Below are 20,271 nucleotides of genomic sequence, written 5' to 3'. Positions count from 1 at the left end.
CTATAGTGAATAATTACCCAGATAAGATCTAAATAACTTATTGTTCAGAGAGGAAATCACAATGAAATTAAGTAAATATTTTGCAATGAATGATAATAAAAATGTTATAAAGTGTTTTGGACATATTTAAAGCAGTGATGACACAATATAGCCTGATATATATATATGTTAACAAACAAGACAGAAAAATAATGGTTGAAGACTCTAACACAAGAAATTGTATAAATATAGCAAAATAAATCAAAAGAAGACATAAAAAGGAAAATAACAGATATAAGGGTACAAATTAATGAAACAGAAAACGTGCAATATAGAGAGTCAACTAACAAAATGTTGATTGTTTGACAATTCAACTAACCAGCATGCAAAACTGATGAAGATAAAGAAGAGAAAAACACAGTTGACCAATAACAGAAAGAAAAAAGATGTCATTATTACAAATCCTGGATGTTTAATATGATATTAAAATGAAAAGATAGTATTATAGCAATTTTATATTGATAAATTTAAAAAGAACAAATTGACAAATTACTAAGAAGACAGAACTGCAAAAATTGGACAAGCTAAAATAATATTAAATATAAATATTCCCATAGCTATCATATCACCCTACAAAGAAGAGTTTGGGAACAGAAGACTTCACCTGCAATATACATAAAAAATTTAATGATCTCATGTCAAACTGTCGTTTCTCACGTTCATAAATTAGAACTCAATTATATTTCTATTTATCAGTAATAAAAACATTCAAGAGAGTGAAAAAGACAGAAACATTAGAGAACTATAAAAAATAATATAAAAATATGATTGAGCAATATTACAGTACTTGGAAAGAAGACACTGTGCTCAACGGAGATGATCCATCCACAAAGAACTCATAACCAAAATACATGTAATTTCCATAAACCCATAAGAAATGAGACTGACCATGTTATAGAAAAACATAAGCAAGCAACTCAAACAGGTATTTCATGTTTTGATAGTGAATCAAATGATCTCCACTCCATACAGAAAACAAACAAAAACAGACTGAAATGTGCTGAACCGTATTAATAATCAGGAAATGCAAATTAAGACCACAACGTAAAAATATGTTCCCCGTGTAAAAATGGTTACAATATTATACATACAGACATATAGGTTAGAATGAGGAGAAATTGGAACACTCATTTATTCTAAATTGTTACAGAACTTTGAAAATTGCTTAGCATCATCTACCAAAATTGAACATAAGGAAGCATACTACTTGACCATACAATTTTATTCCTAGGAAAGTACCTAACAAAAATATGTGTGTGTTGACTGTGAGCTTGTGTGTGGATGAGCACAAAGAGAAAAATAAGCTGTGGCTACATGTACTGCAGGGATGAATAATGCAAACATAAAAATGAGTGAAGGTAGCCAGATAACAAATGATAGAGAAAGTAATTTAAATTTATGTAAATACCAAAGATAAAGATGAGCTCTAGTGTTTAGAGATACATACTTGAGTAGTAAGGTGAAAGAGAAAAGTCAAGGAAATTACCATAAACCTAAGGATAGCGTTATGTTGGGAAAATAGAGTGTTGTGATTAGAAAGGGGTATGTGGAGGGCTTTTCAGTACTATAGTACACTAAGTTTTGACCCATTTTTTGGTTACATCAATTTCACTTTATAATTAATTACTAAACAGTACATTGTAGTTTATGTTCTTGTATTTAACATTTGTAAACATTTAAAAATGATGTAAGTGTTCAGCTCTAGGAAACTGAGTTTCTGTATGAAATGTATACAATGCTAACTTTATGTTTGCCATTATTTCTAAGAGCTGTAGATTGTAAATACCAGTTAGAGATACTGATTTAGTATTTTCACATTTATATCAACTTATACTGTTACACATGTGAAGTGATATGATTTATCCCTACTTTAAAATGACAATGACAAAGCTCACATGTATATCAAACAATTATGCCAAATTTAGCAGTTAGTAAGTATAATGGATCATGGATTCTGTTATTTTTCCATTTGCAACATGTTGCTTTATGTAGTAGATTAGAAATATATCCCTCATATAATTTTGGGAACCTAAGAGGACTAGTAGTGTTTAAATTTATTTTCAAATGATTAAATGGAAATTCCCTATGGATTCTGATTAAAGAACTGCTATCAAAACAATAAGATGCTTAGTCTTTCTTTCCATTTCTGGGCTCTGCAGTTATTCCTAGAAACTTTTTAAAACATGGGTAATATCACAGGCTAGTGGTCCTTTTATGGTGGTCACTGGACCTACAGCATTATTTGGAAGTGTTTGAAATATAAATTCTCAAGTTCCCCTCCAGTCCTACTGAGTCATAAGCTCCCAGTGGGACAGGGGAAGGGAGCAGAAGAACCAAGCAATCTGTGTTTCAACAAGTCCTCCAGGTTATTCTGTTACATGTCGAAGTTTGAGAACCACTGTTGGAGATCGAGAGCTCATATGATGCTGTTCACATGTGTTTGACAATTGTTATTTTTTTCCTTAATCTCTTTGCAATCCATGGATGTAAGCGGCAATGCTGATATTTGGAACTCTCTGAAAGGAAATGTCAGTGCCTTCATATTCCAACTAATCTACAATTCTTATGAACTAAGATTTCCATAATTAAATGCTAGCATTTAAATATCAAATTCATCTGAGGCTTGAGGTCTTCTTCCAAGTGTACTTGCTGTTGGCAGAATTCGTTTCCTTCTCATGCTTTCAACATGGCTCTTTCCATCTCTTAGCCAGCAATGATATAGCGTCCTTCTTATGCTTGGAATCTCTGATTACTCTTCTGCTTCTTCTGTTTTAAGGACTCATATGATTACTTGATACCATCTGGATAATTCAGGAGAGTCTCCCTTTTTTAAGGCTAGTTGAATAGCAATGTTGATTACATCTGCAAAGTTCCTTTTGCCACATAATGTAACAAATTTTGGTGTAACATTAGGGAACAAAGAACATGCTTGCCATAATTCTGTCAATCACAGAGTTAAAATTCAGACATTATATTAACCCAAACTAATGTAGTCGACACCTGTAACTGAGTATTTTAATGCCTTTCTATATTTGAGAAATTTCCTTTCTAAACTAATATTAGTTGGTGGTAAAGTCATCCTTTGTCTATAGACTCAAAAGTTTTGGATAATTATTTCCCTTGCAGCAAAAATGTTGTACCAGGACTTAGGATGCACCATCTAGACACACCTGCCCTTGGAAGGCATTGATGCAAAGATGCAAGAATGATCAGGACTCATCCCAATTAGAAGTTTTGGATGTGATTCTGTGGACTACCCAACATCATTTAAGTGAATTCCTTTTCTGCTGACTTCAGCCAAGGCATATTGGAAAATAATTTCTCATAGATGTCTCATGTTCCTGCACATATTAACTGCCCTTTGTTCTTGACTGTTAACGATATCTCTATATCAAGTAGCCTTGGAAGGTAGACAATGGCAGGTTTTCTTATAGGCCTTGAAAGACAAAGATAGTGTTTCCCTGTGGAGCAAAGAGCAGGTGTACTCATAGCTTTGGAAAATAGAGACAATGTCTACTTCCATAGCAAAGGCTGACATAATTAGTGCTTATTATAAATCTTATGACCCCCCCCCCACACACACACAGATGGTGGGATGTATTTCCAAAAGTAGACAAGAGTAGTCATTTTTTTCCTTAAAAAATTTGAAGCAAATATTGACAGTATGTTAAAATCAAACTACCAAACCTAAGTAATAAATACAAATGTATGTGATTTATTAAACTTTAAATTATTTTTATGCTTCAAATTATAAAGAAAAAATTGACTTCTAATTTTTTTTTAGTGTAGAGCTATAACACCATAAATTTTAGGTGTATGTTAGAACGATTTATTTAAGAAGATCATTCTGGCATTTTCACCCATACATAGGTGCGGACCGGCGTGTCCTTGGGATTAGAGAGCGGGACTTTTGGCTTGCAAGCGGGAATGGCTTAGGTCGTACACGGAGAAAGAACGATTTAAAAATGGGTGATGTTGAGAAGGGCAAGAAGATTTTTGTTCAGAAGTGTGCCCAGTGCCATACTGTGGAAAAGGGAGGCAAGCACAAGCCTGGGCCAAATCTCCATGGTCTGTTTGGGTGAAAGACAGGTCAGGCAGTCGGATTCTCTTACACAGATGCCAACAAGAACAAAGGCATCACCTGGGGAGAGGAGACACTGATGGAGTATTTGGAGAATCCCAAGAAGTACATCCCTGGAACAAAAATGATCTTCGCTGGCAATAAGGAGAAGGGAGAAAGGGCAGACTTGATAGCTTATCTCAAAAAAGCTACTAATGAGTAATAGTTGGCCACTGCCTTATTTATTATGAAACAAATGTCTCATAACTTTTTATGTGTACCATATTTAAATTGATCTCATACACTAGAATTCAGATCATGAATAGCTGATGTAATATTTCTGTCCGGATTTAAATAAGATTGGCTTGTGGCTAAATGAATATGGTCAGCTTTTGGAATTTTGATAGTAATTCTGGTTCAGCAAGTACTGTCACTGTTTTCCCCTTCTAAAGAGATGATTAAACTTGAATAAGGAATGTTAATCTTTTCAGGGATATGGTAAATGCCTTCTCAAACCCTATAGGAGATTGGTTTTATATTTAGATTTCTATAACTGGTTATATTAATATATTTAAATATTGAGAAGCTCCCTTCACTGTCTCATAGACCAGCAAGATTCACCTGTGTTTCAAGTTGTGTTCATTCACCTGTTAAGGCTAGGGCTGAAGATACATTGACAATGTCCACTTTATCTTTTTGGTCTTAAATATGCCAATTTAATTAAAATTCTCCATCTAAAACATTGCGTTTTACTTAATGAAGGGCATTTTAGTGTGGTTTTGTATAGCATCAGATAAAGAATATTTAGTACTTCTCACATTTTATAGATGATCTTTTTAAATTTTTTTTTAACAGATGATCTTTAAGATCAGGTGTTTTTAAAATTCACCGTGACATGATAGGTTGCGAAACTTGCTTGTGAATTCTTTACAAAGTCAGACTAAGTTATAATTCAGGATTGACTTTTAAACAGGTATTCAGAAACACAACTATAGAACTACTGTAGATGTGTGATTGGTAATGATGCTTTTGCATCATTAACTCAGAAGGGTTAAGGTCGAGGAGCTCTATCATTAGCACAGATTTGTAAATTATCTGATCATAAGGCTTGAGAATTAAAAACAAAGTCTCAGATTAAAAAAAAAAAGAAGATCATTTCAACTTAGCACAATAAATTCACAAAGATATTCATAAGTAATTAAAATATCTATAATTTAAAATTTTATATTGTCTAGAAAGAAATTAGAAATCTAGTTTTTTTTAATTTTTTTTATTTTGGGGGAGGAGGGTGGGATCCCTAATCCCAGCATTAGTTAGGGTGGGGGCCCTGATCCCAGGGCCAACTGTATACGGGAAGTGAAATATCAAGGGATCTTGGAAATATTTTTCCCAAAGGCAAAGACCAGAGAAAGAGAAAGACACAATGCATCTGAGATCAAACAGAAAAACGCTCCACACTCGTACTCTTTCAGTATCATTGTGATGTAGATGAAATTTATGACACTATGAACTTGAGTTCCAGCTATGCTGAAGTTCATGGAGTTTTCCAAACTAAGCTGTACCTTGCCTCCCTGCCTTGGCTCAAGTTGCTTCCTCACCTGCAGTGCTCCTTTCCTCACCATCCACTTGAGGGACAGCTACTCATCTTTTGAGATTTGCCACTCTGAGGGCTTTCCTGACCACCCATTCTTACTCCTGGTAGTTTTAAATTGCACACCCCTTTCTGCCACTACTGTGCTTTCTCTATAGGTCGACCACAGCACTTCATTATTATAGTTAACATGTCTATTCTCTCCTACTACATGGTACGCTCAAGAGAGCAAAGCTTTTATTTTCTTTGTTGAAACGTCCACAGCACCTATCACAGTGCCTGGCCTGTAATTTTGTGCATAATTAGTTAATGAGTGAGTAAATGATTAGATGGATGGTGGGTGGAGTTCCAGTAGATCTTAATAAATATTGAACGGTAACCTGCCTTGACAGTTGAGTATTTCCACCATGATTCCAACTCCTCACCCCCCGATACTGATTTTAATGAAAATAGTTAAATAATCACAAAGAGGACAGAAATCCTTTCCTTCCTCCACAGACTCTTTATTGAGCTCTTACTTGACTATAAAAAACTACTTTAGGAGCTAATGAATGAATTAGGAGCTAATCTAGCTGAATATTTTGACTGATCTCACACCAATCTATTTTTTTGCATGGGTCAGCATTAGTATGTATTAAAACAATCTGTATCCAGATTAATATATTTAGCTATATAATTGAGTATGCATTATTTTTTGTCTTAAAACTACTATTCAATAAGCAGACCACAAGTTGGTAGAAAATTTATATATGTGCACTTTACTCTGACCTAAAACTGAACCCATAAACTGCATTGTTTATTTTCACTGAGTCAACTGAGCTACTTCATACTAATATAGCGTAGATAATTCAGTATTTTGAAATTCTTTATTACTTCCCCAATGCAATATTTTTGGATTTCACAAATGAAACCCTAATGTTTGGTAATGAGTGGAACATTCTTTTTTTAAAACAACAAGAGTCTAATTAGATGGGTAAGAGGTCCTACAAGATTTATTGAGTTTGGGACAGTAGTTTTATGTTTGTTTGCTGTTTGAAGGATGGAAGAAAGGAGTAAAGTACCAATCTAGAAGGGAAATTTCTATGCAAAATTTTCACTTTTGAGAATTTGCTAGTGAGCTGGGTATTATTTTGGAAAAAAAGTCCAAAGCAATATTTTATGCCAGTACAAAAAATTCTGAATTTTTAAGGTAATGAAATTTTTCAAAAGTTAAGTAAAATCAAATAAATATGAATTAAAGATTTGACAGTTTACAAGAACTTCAACTTCTATACTGTATTCTACTATTCAGGGTAAATTTTAACTGACACATAGCTTCTGCTTTAACATGATGATATTTCCCAGTGGTATTTTTATTTCTAAATTCCCATTTTCTCTATTAAATACTCAAGCCAATGCTATTTGCATCAAATATTGCACTGCCCCTGGAGATTTGTTTGCAGGGCTTTCTACTTTTATCAACTCTCTATTCCAAACAGATCCTATGAATTTCACCCTTAAGTCAAATGGTTTGGCAGAGGAAGACATTTCGGGGTAAAATTTAAATAGTAATGACAAGTATTTTGAAATATTCAACAGTCGAAACTTTTTAGTCTTTTTTTCCCTAAATGTATAAAACAAGCAAACATACTTTAAACAACGACAGTAAAAAGCTATTGTACTAAACAGAGACAGTCAACAGCTGGTAGAAAATTGAATTGAACTTTGTCCAGAGACAATAGAAAAAGGAAATTAAAGGCTTCAAATTGCTTATAGCAGGCCAGAGTAAATCCAACTGCTTTTTGAGGTCATTAAAACATCTTGAACGATTTTCCAAAGATTTTTGGTTCAAGAGGCCCAAAAAGATTTTGCCAAGCACTACTTTCCTCTTATTGTATTTCATAATAAATTTAATCCATATGTTTCTGATTCATTTATACTTCAGTCATCAAACAGTTCTTGTGCAAGAGCTATTTGATTTCTAAGAAGTCATTTGAGCCTTTTATAGAAGTCTGCTTGTTTCCCTTGAAGTAAGTTTTGTAAAACTGAAAACACTTGATGTTCTGAACTGAGCTTTTAAGCTTTTATACAATCACAGAATCTTAGATATTAAATGCAATCTATCCCAACATCCATCCCAAAGTAGAATACTTCTTACCAATCTTTGGCAGATAAAATTTTGGTTGCTTCTTTACCATTTTCAGTGATAGGGAACTCATTATTTCAGAAAAAAGCTAATTCCATCAAGACTCATCCTTTCCTCTCTCCTGTCACACAATAGCTTGGCACTTATAAGGCTAAGTGTGGTTATGTGTGTGTGTATAATGACTTTGTCCTTTTTCTCAAATGCCTCCTTGTACCTTAATGCTACCTTCCCTTTGTTTTGATAATTTGGGAATTTACCTTACATAGAGAAACTATCTTGAAACACCAGTTTGTCTTAGAAAAGCTTCAATTTTTTTGTTTAAATATGTAAAAGACCTATAGATTTTGCATAATGTTTCCATTTAATCCATATTACACCCCAATAAGAAAATACCGGGCTTCCCTGGTGGCGCAGTGGTTGAGAGTCCGCCTGCCGATGCAGGGGACATGGGTTCGTGCCCCGGTCCAGGAAGATCCCACATGCCGCGGAGAGGCTGGGCCCATCAGCCATGGCCACTGAGCCTGCGCGTCTGGAGCCTGTGCTCCGCAACGGGAGAGGCCACAACAGTGAGAGGCCCGCGTACCGCAAAAAAAAAAAAAAAAAAAAAAAAAAAAAAAACACCACTGTCCCATTTGAAGGGGGAACCTGAACTTCAGAGATTTGATTAACTTTAATGAGGTCACATGACTGTTTAGTAGCTCTTGTATTCAAACCCAAGACTTGTTGATTCCAAAGGCATGGATCTTTCTTCTGCACAGAACGGAATTTCCATTAAAATTTCCTCATAAGGTCTTTCGAGAATGACGTATAGCAAAACAGACTGAGCTTTACACAGCTACATATTTAACTGCTTCAGAACTGTCTACGTAGTAGGTTGTGTCCCATGAAAGCACTATTTTTGTCAGTCAAAAACGTTCAATGTCTACAATTTTTATGACTCAGTTTAACATACAGATATTCTTGACACCATGTTTGCCTTAAGTTTTGTAGTAGAAAATTTCAGGTGGTGCATCCATAAGCTCAGCAGGCTGAGGAAAATTAAGTGTTTTCTTTAAAAAAGTTAAAGAAATAACAAACCTTTGCTCAACTGTAAATACTTTTTTTTTTTTTTTTTTTTGCGGTACGCGGGCCTCTCACTGCTGTGGCCTCTCCCGTTGCGGAGCACAGGCTCCGGACGCACAGGCTCAGCGACCATGGCCTACAGGCCCAGCCACTCCGCGGCACGTGAGATCCCCGCGGACCGGGGCATGAACCTGCGTCCCCCGCATCGGCAGGCAGACTCTCAACCACTGCGCCACCAGGGATGCCCCAAGTGTAAATACTTAATTTAAAATTTAAAGTCCCAAGGGACTGGCTCCAGGAACCACCCTCACAGGCCCCTCTCCACAATACCAAAATCTGGGCAGGCCCAAGTCCCTTACATAAAATGACTTAGTACCTTCATCCTGCGGGACGCCAGAAGAATCCCAGTACCTTCATCCTGCAGGACGCCAGAAACGGAATCCGGCGGGAAGCGGAATCCCGCGGGAAGAAGCGGAATCCCGCGGGAAGAAGCGGAATACCGCGGGAAGAAGCGGAATCCCGCGGGATGAAGCGGAATCCCGCGGGAAGCGGAATCCCACAGGCGGTTTTTAACTTAAGTGACTTTTTCTCATCCTCCTTTTTAAAAAAAGATCATGATATGAGGAGCTACTCTCTGTTTCTGGGTATAAAGTAGGGATACATGTTATTAAAATTTTATTTGTTTTTCTCCTCTTAACTTGTCTTTTTATCACAGGGATGTCTCAGCCAAGAACCTAGAGGGGTAGAGGGAAAATTATTGGCCCCCTGCCTCCAGTTTGGAAACCAGTTTAGGACTTTCTGAGACACCATACTCATTTTAGAGGCTACAGACATGATCCTAAAAAGCTAGCAGAAGCTAGTGAAAGCTAAGAATTGTGCACAGTTAGCTTTACCAGATCTCACTCCGTAGCGCCTGGTCAAGAGAGGTAGGTAAAAATTTCTTGCTCCTTCCTTTCCAAATATAGATTAGCAGGAAAAAAATATTTGTGTGAACTTTTTTCTTAGGTATAGTAACTTTGTTAAAACTTGGAGTACTCTTGTTTTCAATTGATCCTTTTCCTCCTAGAGATGGTAATTGTTTCCTTTTGTCTCTGTCTTGTGTGTCATTTATCATAAGGAAGAGAATCATATGTGTGATGAGGTTTTCCTTTTGGCTTGTTTTATGTGTTGGGAGCTTGGCTTTGTGACCAGTGAGAATATTATCTCTGGTATCCTCCAGATAGAGTATGCATGTACCAGCACCCACTGGGCAGACAGCCCAGTAGGCTGTGGATCCAAGAAGCAGATTTCTCTTTGCCCAACTGTGCCAGCTCTCAGGGGAGTTTATTATAAGTGTCCTAATCTGTAAGGGGCCCTTGTTGTCTCATTAATGCTTAAAAAGTCCCATTCCAGTATTCCTGCTCAGTGTCACAGATTAGTGGGTCTGTAACTAGAGGTGTTTCCTGTTCTCATGGGAAACTAGTGCACTACACGGTGCTTACCACCTGTGACAACAGTGTTCTTTGCTTTCTTAGGATAACTTTGGGGGTGGATTTTCTGAATCTTGTGAAGGCTGAATTTCTTTTGGGATGCCTTTGCATCCATGGTTAACCCATAAAAAGGCTTATTGGTTTGAGTTACCATTGGATTTAATATAAGATTCTACACTTGTCAATACCAAGATGATGGATTCTTTGAATTAGATAAACTTCTATATTTGAAAAAAATTAGTGAGGTCTCATTCTAAACAATTGCCATATTGGTACCTAAAGACAGATCAAATAGAAAGGAGGACACAAAAGAGTTTGGCAGCTAGCCTTAAGGATTCCTTTAATAAAATGAAATTACAAAGACCTTTTGTCTCCACTTTGAGAAGATCACACCAAAATTAGCGAAGAGTTAGATCAATGGACATTCACAACCACACTCACAGGGGTGTTCTTCCCATCCACATTATAGTGGTTACCAGGCAACCCATATGCCCACCCCCCCCACCCCACCCCCACCCACCCCGCCAGGGCAAAACAGCCCTCACAGAGGAAATGGATGACTGGAATTTCATTCAGGTTTTCACAGGTAAGGATCACCTGGAGGTCAATGTTCAGGGGCTAATAAAAACAATAGTAGAGGTTTTCCTCCAGAATGTAAATTGATCCAAGGTTGAATTGTGTGCTCAGAAAAAAAAAAAAAGAAAGCCTTCCTTAAAGGCTTTGATAAACTTTTTAAAGTCACACTAAAGCGCTAGGATGTAAAGATCTTCTGATTTCCATCATAGTTGGAAATCTGCCTTACTATAAAGAAACAAAGTTTAGGTGGATAGGTAGGTCAGCACTTGATATTCAGGATACAACCTAATTCTTTGAGGTAATAGAAGGAACTTTGTCTTGCAAAGCTCTGCAAAACCAGAAATATGGCTCCAGAAGCAATTCAAAACCCAACTATCATTTTTACCAAGCCCCAAACCCCTCCTATTTGTCTCAAAGTCGTGTATATAATGGGACACTGGAAACAGAATTATCCTGCACTTAAGAAAAAGAGGAAATTTAAAAATAATAATTTTTTCCATACACCTCTGATAACAGGCATATATTCCCCAAAACTTCTAGGAGAAAATTTGTATACTTTCTCTGTACCTTTGAGATGTAAATCTTCTACCCTGTCTTCTCTAGGACCTAAGAGCTATTCTTTCAAATGCAAACTTAATGGAGAATTTCTCATCAGAAGGAGATAAAAGGAACTATTTGTAAATTAGGCTAATAAAAAAATCTTAAATATCCTCTCTACAAATATTAAGTAAAAACTTTAGCCATCTGGGCTGGTAAATTTAATTTATTCCTACTGCCAAAACTCAGTTTGGGTCAAACTCCTCTCTCTTTTAAACTAGTTAGATTTGCATGACTGAACCTGTCATCGTTAAAATTTGGTAGCAATTGCTATAACATCTCTGTGTTGGTCTGTAGGTTTACATGTGTCTATATATGTATGTTATATATGTGTGATATTTTTCTACCTGCAGATGGTATTGCCTAAATTAATTTGTAAATAAAGACTGGATATTCTAAAACTCTCAGATATGTAGACTATCCCAAATGCTTTTCAAGTACATGTGATCTGTGATAATCTTCAGTAAATAAAACCTAGTTGAAGTGTGTTGGTTTAATTAAAATAAGCAACTCTTCAGAGTTATCCACATTAAATATAATGCAGACATGCAATTTTTATTCTACCTGAGTTTACTAGTCAAATTTATGTTGTCTTTGTTACAAAATTTGTCAGCAAAAACAAAAAAAACCTTGAGATGATTTCTGATGTTTGTCTTTGTCTAATGCCTCATGAAATTTTGCTCGGTAATATAAACAAAATTGTTGTGAACATGTGATTTAGACAGGTGTAAGTGGGATAGGAGTTTTTAGGTAGACTTTTCAGCAATAACTATATTTTATGTTATGTGTACTTAAATAGTTTAATGGATCTCTTTGGTATCTTGAAACCTTAGAGCTTTGCTGAGTTTAAATGATGGAAATTTACTGAATATTGATATTATTTTCAAATAAGATAAAATACTGAAGCATTGATTATTGAAAATAGTTTGGCCTGTTTTGGGCTTTTGCCAACCAAAAATCGTCACTTTCCATTTGCCTTTACAAGGATGAAGTCAGTAGCTACTGTGGTCGCTAACCTTCAAAACACCCTAAAAGGAGTTCAGGGTGGAGGTTAGGAATGAGGCACTCTGCTCTGGGAAAAACTGGCAGAACAAGTCTTCAGATGGTTAGATATTTTCAGGAGATTTTATGAGCCCCATTTTTTGCATCTTCTAATATCTAGAAAAGCACTAAAATTATTAACAAAGACATCTGCTCCTGGTGACTTGCAGCAACCTTCTGCCAAAGTGTGTGCTTGACTGCATGTACCCACTTCACTAAAATCACATGTATGCTGACCTCTTTGGAGCAGTTCCTCAGAGCTATCTGAGAGGCTGTCTCCCAGGCTATAGTCCACATTTTACCCCAAATAAAACTTAACTCACAACTCTCATGCTGTGTGTTTTTTTTTTTTTCAGTTAACACTTCCTTGTTGTAGAGAACCAAAGATAGTTTGATCTGTTAGTAAACACACCTGTGCCACATTGAAAAATTTTATATGATGAAGCATATGCTTCTAGAAACTATGAAATATTTTCATAAATTTTCCAATCTAAAGAATGCTGGTATAACAGAAAGTTCATAATTGCTTGCTTCTTAGTTTTCACTACAAATTAATGCTTCTAAGGGTTAAGAATTCTAATTAATATGTGTAATCAACATTACTAAAATAAGAGAAATAACTCCATATGCAATGAAAATAAGATGTGTTTTAGACCAAAATAAAAATTATCAATATGAGGTATGGAGGTGCATTTTTTTAAGGGAAATGAAAGTAATTTTGTCACAAAACTTTTTTTTTTTTTTTCAGAATGGGAAAGAGGAGAGAAAAGGACAAAATGGTATAGAACATTCAGAAGAGAGAGAGGAAATCTTACCTCGGGTGGTCAAATTGACTAAAATTAAATGAATATATCGTAAGGGTTTTAAAATAAGCTTTAATATCAATAGTGTCCTTATGTAAAACTGGAATTTAATTTTCTTTCATCAGTTAAAAGGACAAAGTTTTCTTGGACTGTTGGTCTGATACTGATAAGAAGTTGTTAAATGTTTTTCTTTACCTTTTAAGTAATCTGCCTAGAAAGCAAACACTTTGTATTTTATCAACATAGTTTCAATGTGCTTCATGCTATCTTAATCAGGCCTTTGACTATTTAAGAAAACTGAATCTTCTACTATTTATAGAGCCAAGTTTTGCTCACAACTATGTAGGCTTCTGTATTTGCCTTTAAAATTTTTTATTGTCACTTTGGTTAAATAGATAACTGAGCATTGTTTCATAATGATCAGTGATCTTTACTTTACTTAGTCAAGTGTCCAAAACTTTTGATATTTTTGACAAACTTCCCCAAATCAAATTCTAAATAAAGTGTTTTTGATCTGGAAGTAACTTTGGGATTTTTCCAGTGGGTCCCTGGAACATATCAAAAAATTTGTTGTCTCTCCCTATCAAAGGAGAGATATTAAACTAATTAGGCTTATTTGATATGTTAAATTATGTGGGAAGCATTGTCATATAAGTGATGCTAAACCTTAGACATATTTGTGTGGATATATGTTTTTAATATATGTTCCATAAATTGTACACAATTCTTAAAATTCTGATACATCATGGTATAATGTTATCGGTCATAATTCTGCCTATTAAAATGTTGTATGTCACAGAAATAATAATTTTCTTGTCAACTACATTATAATGAACTTTCATTAGATCTTTAACTACAGACATTTTAAAGTCTTTTGTCGTTTATAGAGTGTTATTGTTTTACTCTGATTCTTTTGAAAAAGTATTTCTGCAAAAGTTCTTCATCTTCAAGGAGATTCATAGAAAGGACTCTGGCAAGCACAGGTTTCTGATAACTTTTAAGATCACAAAAGTAAACTAGGTAAGAATATATAGAACTAATGGAAAAACTGGATCCAAGCAGAGCAATAATTAATAACTGAGACTGAATGAACTGATAATTTTTATGACTTTGTTTGAAACATTACTGGTTCTTTAATGTTTTGTTTTAAGATTTAAGAAAACCTTTTTTTTTTATTTTATCTTAAGCTAACTATGATTTACAGCAATTTTTAAAATTATATCTCTGTAAGTAGAATTGAAACAATTACTTTTTCTCCCTACCTGGTCCCTCCAGAATTCACAAATTGTTAGTGAGTAGTCTTATTTTCATGAAATTTATTTCTTTAAGTTAGTTAGAACCTGTTCTCCTTATAACAGGAAACAATTAGAAATATTAATTATCAAAGCTTTGACTGGAATGTCAGATTTGAGAATGTGCGTAGAATCAGATACACCCAACAGCTTTAAAGAACTTAGGTTTACTTTATGAAGTCAATAAAGCCTCTTGGAGATATAGCCTTATATTTTTTATAGTTTCTGACAGCCTAACTAGGTGAGTAAGGAAGATCACTTCCTGGCAGGTACAGGTACCTCAGGATATTTGGGGGACCTTGAGAAGAGAGTAATTAACCTAAATAAACAGACATTACAGGCTAAGACAGATGACAGGTCCTTGACTTGTCTGCTTGGGATTGAGAGGTTTTTTAAAATCCAATCAGATTCCTTATGAAAAGTTCAAGCAAAGCAGATTCAAGAGAACCTTTATAGGTCAGTCATTACTTTTGCTCTACTTATGTAAATAATCAGGCCAAGTTTATTGAAACTAGACTTATTTTGCAAAAAAAAAAAAAAAAAAAAGTAGTCTTAATTTTGCTATCTTTAAAAGAAATAAGGGTTATTTTAGAGAGACCAAGACACACTTGTGGAATTTAGATTCTAGTTCTGTTAATTGTATTTGCCGTTTTGTTATTTACCTGTTAGCTGGACTGGATCCTGAATTCTTCTAATTTCCTCAATTACCTAGCTGAAACTCTCCAAACTAATGTTTCAATTTTCTCCCACCCTTTTGACTTGGAATCGCTAACTTATGCTGCCTTTTTCCCTGAAGCCCTGCAAACTAAATGCATGAACAACTGGATATGAACTTCAGAGAAATTTTCAGAACAGCTCCTTTTTTAGATAATCTTTGTAATATTGTGTGTGGGTCACTCAGAAAATTAACCTGGACACTTAATTACATCATCAGAAACATTCAATGTGCAAAAGATGCTTTGACCCTGACATCTAGAAATCTTCTCAGCTGGCTTCCTTCAGAACTCAAACTGGGTTTATGTCCTGCTTCAATTACTAACCTTTGTTTTTCTCATTTCCATAGAAATACTTTATTAAATACCTGGTTTCTGGAATAATACAGGCCTAGCTTTGGGAGCACGGCTGCATCACTGCCTCCTGAATGAGACACAATTGTTTAACTGAATTGGCCAATTTTCAGGACTAAGACTGGTTCAGTATGAAGGAGCAATCTATCAACTAAACTTCTGGACTTGAAAGTTCTTATTTGAAGTTTCAGAGGCAGGACTAAAGGGGAACAGAATTTTGCTACCCCAAAGTATGTCTCATTGGCATAAGGATTATATTGAGCTAGTTATTATTGAGAAACTGCAAACATAAGAGAAGCTCTGAAAACCAAGTTACCACTTTACAAGACCCATTTACGTTTATAAGGGAAATCTCTACTTGTAAAGGAGTCTCCCTCTCTACACCAGAAAAAGACAGATGAATCTAGCAACTCTTATCAATTCAGAAGACAACAACTTAAATGTGTATAGCAATCTGTCTTTGTTACTTTGCTTTTCTTGGCAACCTTCCTTAAACGGCATCCCCTTACAACATCTTTTGTCTTTAGGTGGAGATGTTATTTAAGGTGGTGGCTTGGGCCATTTCAGAGTATTTAGTTTTCTTGGGTATCTCCTATGAATACAGGAGGTATACATGTTATTAAGCTTCTCTTTGTTTAATTAAAATTATGATGTTGAAATAACTACTATCATAACAAGAATATATATTGGCATTTCCTCTATTGATTGATTAAAATTCAACAAGCATATGTTTGTCAACTAATTCTTGTCTTTATAATCATATCCTTAAAATATTTTCAGAGAAATAACATTTCCAGAACCGAAGAGAGGCTCTAATGGCATGGACATTAATTTTTTTTAATATTGTTAATTTATTTTCTAACTTTGTACACTATATTACTAGCAGCTCATGTTAATTAAATATTACTTATATAAGAAAAAATAGTGATGCCTTGTGATGCTTCAGTTACTGGGTCAAATATATTTTTGTCCCATCCTGACTTCATCGCTTATTAACTCCTCTGCTTCAAGCTAAATATCTCGCTGCCAGACTGTTACCTCATTTATAAAATGGCAGGTAGTAATATACATGACATAGAGCAATTCCATAAAACTATATGATTTGCAATATGATAATCCATCAATAACTGCATGCTTCTTATCACCTACAATTATTGTTTGAATATTTACCAGATTAATATTTAAACTTTCTTTATTACACATAATAAAGTCTTGTTAAATACTTCTTATTTTTTTTCTCTGTATATCTATTAGATTACCAATGGTTTTTGCATAGATTTGCACAAATTCCGTATATGATCAACATTTTTATATTTTGGTGTCATTTTAAACAAAGATGTAACTTTTCTGATTATAAATTTTATTCTGTTGCTTTTAGATTTAGAGGTATTTCCTTTTGGAGACCTAGTATTCATTTATATTTTTAAAGCTATTTTCTGATTTATTATTTAAAAACCATCTGGAAATAAACAAACAAATAAATAAAAACCATCTGGGATGTATTTCAGCTTATGGAATGAATGTGATTCTAATTTTATCTCTTCTTTTATTTCTTACTTCCAAAATACATAATAAATTCGATGAAAGCAATTATAGATTATTTATCTTTTCCTAATTTTCTCTGATTTTATCATTTAAAATGATAAATACCATTATAAAGGACAACTTTCATATACCGAAGATAATATTTTAAAATATTCTTTGTTGTTTCCTCAGGATTTGTTTATCTATTCATTCTGTTTTCTTCAGATACAAATATAGGAATAATAATAACATCATAAAGTGAACTTGGAATCTTTTTACCACACTTAAAGTTTTGGAAAAATGTAAACAACTTAGTTGCCTTCTGGAATTAAGACAGTAGAGAAAAATAAATCCCATTCTTCTCCTGAAAATCATCCTTAAACAGGCAGAAAATGGAACATTATTGCAAACTCTATCAACACCTCTTATAATAAATTCAAGCAAGAAATTAAAAGCTGAAATAGATCTGAGAGACAACAGAGATCAGAGAGAGCACTCTATAAAGAAGAAATGAGTCATAAATCATAGGCACTCATGAAATTAGTGTATGCTGGAAAGAGCAAAAAAAAAATCCTCATTGAGTAGACTGAATTGGATTTGAAAATAAACTAGTATGATTTATTTGCAAATAGATGAAAATGATCAAAAATGTAAAAATGTGAACTAGGAAGAAATAGAAAATATGAATAGACGAATCACAAGTAACAAAATTGAAACTGTGACTAAAAATTTTCCAACAAATAGAAGTCCAGGACCAGTTGGCTTCACAGGCAAATTCTATTTAGAATTTAGAGAAGAGCTAACACTTACCCCTCTCAAACTCTTCCAAAAAAATTGCAAAGAGAGGAACACTCCCAAGCTCATTCTACATGATGTAGGCCTCCATCATGATACCAAGACCAGACAAAGATATCACAAAAATGAAAATTACAGACCAATATCACTGATGAACAGAAACACAAAAATCCTCAATAAAATACTAAAAAACTGAATCCAACAACACGTTAAAAGGATCATACACCATGATGAAGAGGATTTATCCCAGGAATTCAAGGATTCTTTAATATAGGCAAATCAAACATTACGATACATCGCATAAACAATTTGAAGAATAAAAAACATATGATCATCTCAATAGATGCAGAAAAAGCTTTTGACAAAATTCAACACCAATTTATGACAAAAACTCTCCAGATAGTGGGCATAGGGGAACCTACCTCAACATAATAAAGGCCATATATGACAAACCCACAGCAAACATCATTCTCAATTGTGAAAGAGTGAAAGTATTTCCTCTAAGATCTGGAACAAGACAAGGATGTCCACTCTCACAACTACTATTCAACATAGTTATGGAAGTCTTAGCCACAGCAATCAGAGAAGAAAAAGAAATAAATGAGTCCAAGTTAGAAAAGAAGAAGTAAAGTTGTCACTATTTGCAGATGACATGATACTATACATAGAAAATCCTAAGTATGCGACCAGAAAGCTACTAGAGCTCATCAATGAATTCAATAAAGTTGCAGGATACAAAATTAATACAGAGAAATCTCTTGCATTCTTATACACTAATAATGAAACATCAAAAAGGAAAATTAAGGAAACAATCTCATTTACCATTGTGAAAAAGAATAAAACACTTAGGAATAAACCTACCTAAGGAGGCAAAATACCTATACAGAGAAAACTATAAGAAACTAATGAAAGAAGTCAAAGATGACACAAACAGTTGGAGAGATACACCATGTCCTTGGATTGAAAGAATAAATATTGTGAAAATGACTATACTATGCAAAGCAATCTACAAATTCAATGCAATCCCTATCAAATTACCAATGTCATTTTTCACAGAATTAGAACCAAATTTTTTACAATTTGTATGGAAATACAAAAGACCCCAAATAGTTAAAGCAATATTGAGAAAGATAAACAGAGCTGGAGGAATCAGGTGCCCTGACTTCAGACTATGCTACAAAGCTACAGTAATCAAGCCAGTATGGTACTGGCACAAAAACAGGAATACAGATAAATGGAACAGGATATAAAGCCCAGAGATAAACCTATGCACGTATGGTCACCTAATCTGTGACAAACGAGGCAAGAATATACAATGGAGAAAAGACAGTCTTTTCAATAAGTGGTACTGGGAAAACTGGACAGCTACATGTAAAAGAATGAAATTAGAACACTACCAAGCACCCTACAGAGAAATAAACTCAAAATGGATTAAAGACCTAAATGTAAGGCCAGACACTTCAAAACTCTTAGAGGAAAACACAGGCAGAACATTCTGACATAAATCACAGCAAGATCTTTCTTGACTCACCTCCTAGAATAATGAAAATAAAAACAAAAATAAAAGGGACCTAATTAAACTTAAAAGATTTTGCACAGCAAAGGAAACCATAAATGAGACAAAAAGGCAACCTTTGGAATGGGAGAAAATATTTGAAAATGAAGCAACTGACAAAGGATTAATCTCTGAAATGTATAAACAGTTTATGCAGCTCAATATCAAAAAAACAAACAACCTGATCAAAAAATAGCTGAAGACGTAAATAGACATTTCTCTAAAAAAGACATACAGATGGCCAAGAGGCACATTAAAAGATGTTCAACATGACTAATAATTAGAGAAATGTAAATCAAAACTACAATGAGGTATCACCTCACACTGGTCAGAATAGCCATCGTCAAAGAACCTACAAACAATAAATGATGGGGAGAGTGTGGAGAAAAGGGAACCCTCTTGCACTGTTTGTGGGAATGTAAATTGATATAGCCACTATGGAGAACAGTATGGAGGTTCCTTAGTAAACTAAAAATAGAACTACCATATGTCCCAGCAATACCAGTAATGGGCATATACCCAGAGAAAACCATAATTCAAATAGATCCATTGACCCCAATGTTCATTGCAGCACTATTTACAGTAGTGAGGATATGGAAGCAATCTAAATGTCCATCAACAAAGGGATGGATAAAGAAGATATGGTACATATATACAATGTAATATTACTCAGCC

The 20,271-nt window shown here is 34.5% G+C and overlaps 1 protein-coding gene and 1 pseudogene across 2 annotated transcripts in view; one reads left to right on the top strand and one right to left on the bottom strand.

Moving 5' to 3' along the window:
• The first annotated feature begins 3,989 nt into the window (after positions 1-3,989).
• LOC309833569 (cytochrome c-like) lies at positions 3,990-4,852 on the top strand (annotated as a pseudogene). Its single transcript has one exon. The product of its transcript is annotated as a cytochrome c-like (transcript).
• A 4,403-nt stretch (positions 4,853-9,255) lies between these two features.
• The window catches only part of LOC309834138 (serpin B6-like), a gene marked incomplete at both ends in the record, with an annotated part of 93,139 nt that continues 82,123 nt past the window's right edge, over positions 9,256-20,271 (bottom strand). Inside the window, 2 exon segments of the mRNA XM_082672761.1 lie at positions 9,256-9,474; positions 15,737-15,792. Coding sequence (XP_082528887.1) covers positions 9,256-9,474; positions 15,737-15,792 — 275 coding nt within the window.

This window comes from Grampus griseus (genome assembly GCF_964374135.1).
Source record: "Grampus griseus genome assembly, chromosome: 15".
Taxonomy (NCBI): Eukaryota; Metazoa; Chordata; class Mammalia; order Artiodactyla; family Delphinidae; genus Grampus; species Grampus griseus.
The sequence above is the reverse complement of the archived record's forward strand: the minus strand, read 5'-3'. Positions and strand labels throughout refer to the sequence as shown.